This window comes from Crocuta crocuta, unplaced genomic scaffold, assembly GCF_008692635.1.
Source record: "Crocuta crocuta isolate KB4526 unplaced genomic scaffold, BGI_CrCroc_1.0 C29117845, whole genome shotgun sequence".
Lineage (NCBI taxonomy): Eukaryota > Metazoa > Chordata > Mammalia > Carnivora > Hyaenidae > Crocuta > Crocuta crocuta.
In genome coordinates, this window is record NW_027551010.1 from 1 (window position 1) to 2,093 (window position 2,093).

Here is a 2,093-nt window from a genome sequence, read left to right on the forward strand (position 1 = left end):
AGTCTCTCTTCTGTACCAGAGGAAATTCCTTCATTCTTACTGCTTCATCTATGATTTTCATTGCTAAAGAATCCCAGATTGCTCTCTATATTACTGATGTTTACTCCATATCCCCACTGGCTTCCTGGACATTTATAATCTGATCCCCTTCTGCCATGTCTGACTCCATGGCAGCAAACTAGAACTTTCATCACTTGACTGGCTCTCCTTTGTACTTTCCCATCATGCTGTTATCCATATGGCACAAATGGAGTAAAAACTGATTAATAAGTTATGTTAGAGTGCTCTAATGTTGCAAACTCTGTAAAGGGTGATCATTCTCCATTTTCAGACTGACCTTTAACAATGTCACAAAGGGCATTCTTCTTGAAATGCTTCCATTTTTGCCTCTTACTATCTCCATTCCCAATTCCCTAGTTAAGGAAGCACAAAGAAATAGGAAGGATGTGGGCTTCAGAGTCAGGCTGACCTAAGTTTGAATCCAAGGATTGCCACTTTCTAGTGATGTGATGTTAGCCTTCCTTCTCATATTTGGAATACTACTACTTAGGCAGTGGGAGGAAATATGAAGCAGTTATGTTTGCTAATATCTTGACACATCAAACTCTGGATCTTGTTTTCCTTCCTTGAACAACCCCTTTTCAGTAAGGGCTAAAAAAAATTGCAGTTGTACTCGGAACTTATTTACGGATCTAACAGACAAGGTGTGTTCATGCTTTATTTTCCATGTTCAAACGAACAAAACAGAGCCACCAGCTCCAGGGCTAGACATCCATTTACAGAGTTTGCAAAACATTCTACCATGGTTTGTTGGGGGCAGATTTAGCGTGAAGCTCATGGAGCGGAGCAGAAGTGGACCAAGGAAGAGGTGGGCATTTGTATTAATAGTTTCTTATGTAGGGTGAAGTTAGAGGGACTCCTGGCATTTGGTATTTGTGTGTTTTTTTAAAGAAGGCCCTCAAAACTACTTAGCTTTCAGGGCCCCACAAAACCTGTATCCTGCCCTCCTGGTATTATTATAAAGAGCATCTTTGAGAGAGCTCTTTGTGAAGTGTTTGTGAACTAGTCTTTCTTCCATACCCTCTCCTTAAAGTTGGGTTTCTTGATGTTCTGCCTATTGCACACTGAAGTTAAGGACTGGTACTCATCCAGATGTGCCTCACCTGAAAAGGGGCCTCACCTGAAAATGTGCTTGAAGGTGGAATGCCTGAAGGCTGTTCACCCAGTAGTTTTTCACCTGAAGCTTGTTCACCTGAAGCCTGTTCACCTGAAGCTTGTTCACCTGAAGCTTGTTCACCTGAAGCCTGTTCACCTGAAGGCTTCTCACTTGAAACTTGTTCACCGGAAGGCTTTTCAGCTGAAACCTGTTCACCTGAAGTCTTTTCACCCGAAACCTGTTCAGCTGAAGGCTGTTCACCTGAAGGCTTGTCAATGGAAGACTGCTCACCAGAAGTCTGGTCACCTGAAGGCTTTTCACCAGAAGTCTGTTCACCTGAAGGTTGTTCACCGGAAGTGCGCTCACCTGTGGTGTGTTCACCTGATGCGTGTTCAGTTGCAGCACGCTCACCTGAAGTGTGTTCACCTGAAGTGTGCTCACTTGAAGCGTGCTCACCTGAAGCATGCTCACCTGAAGTGTGCTCACCTGAAGTGCGCTCACCTGAAGTGTGCTCACTTAAACTGCTCTCGGCTGAAGAAGTCTCATACAAAGCCTCACCACCAAATGAAGGGTTTTCAAGTGAAAAGGACCCACCTGAAAATTGCTGAACTGAAGCTTGATGATCCATAGAGCCAGGAGGCTCATCAGGCTGACCTGATGCTCCTGGGGTAGAGATGGAACAGAAGACAGTTAGTGAAGGTGAGAGAAAGAATGTCTGGGATAAAGACTGCTTTTCTTATGCAGTAAGGCTAATGTGGGATTCCTGGGTTTCCTGTGGGCCAGATCAGGCACCTGAAGATATTACAGATATTGGAGGAGCTCAGTGAATTACCCAAGAGACCATGAAAGACAGACGTGTTAATAATGAAACACAAAGAGAACAACCCTGGCATTTAATTTAAAAAAAATTTTTTTTAATGTTTTATTTATTTCTAGG

The 2,093-nt window shown here is 43.4% G+C and overlaps 1 protein-coding gene across 1 annotated transcript; it reads right to left on the reverse strand.

Annotated features, from left to right (window-relative positions):
* Window positions 1-1,180: 1,180 nt before the first annotated feature.
* On the reverse strand, window positions 1,181-1,871 carry LOC144219130 (uncharacterized; the record flags this gene model as incomplete). The annotated part of the gene is made up of 1 exon (XM_077749081.1): window positions 1,181-1,871. A coding segment is annotated over one exon (691 nt), but the record flags the coding sequence as incomplete, so codon positions are not given.
* Window positions 1,872-2,093: the final 222 nt, after the last annotated feature.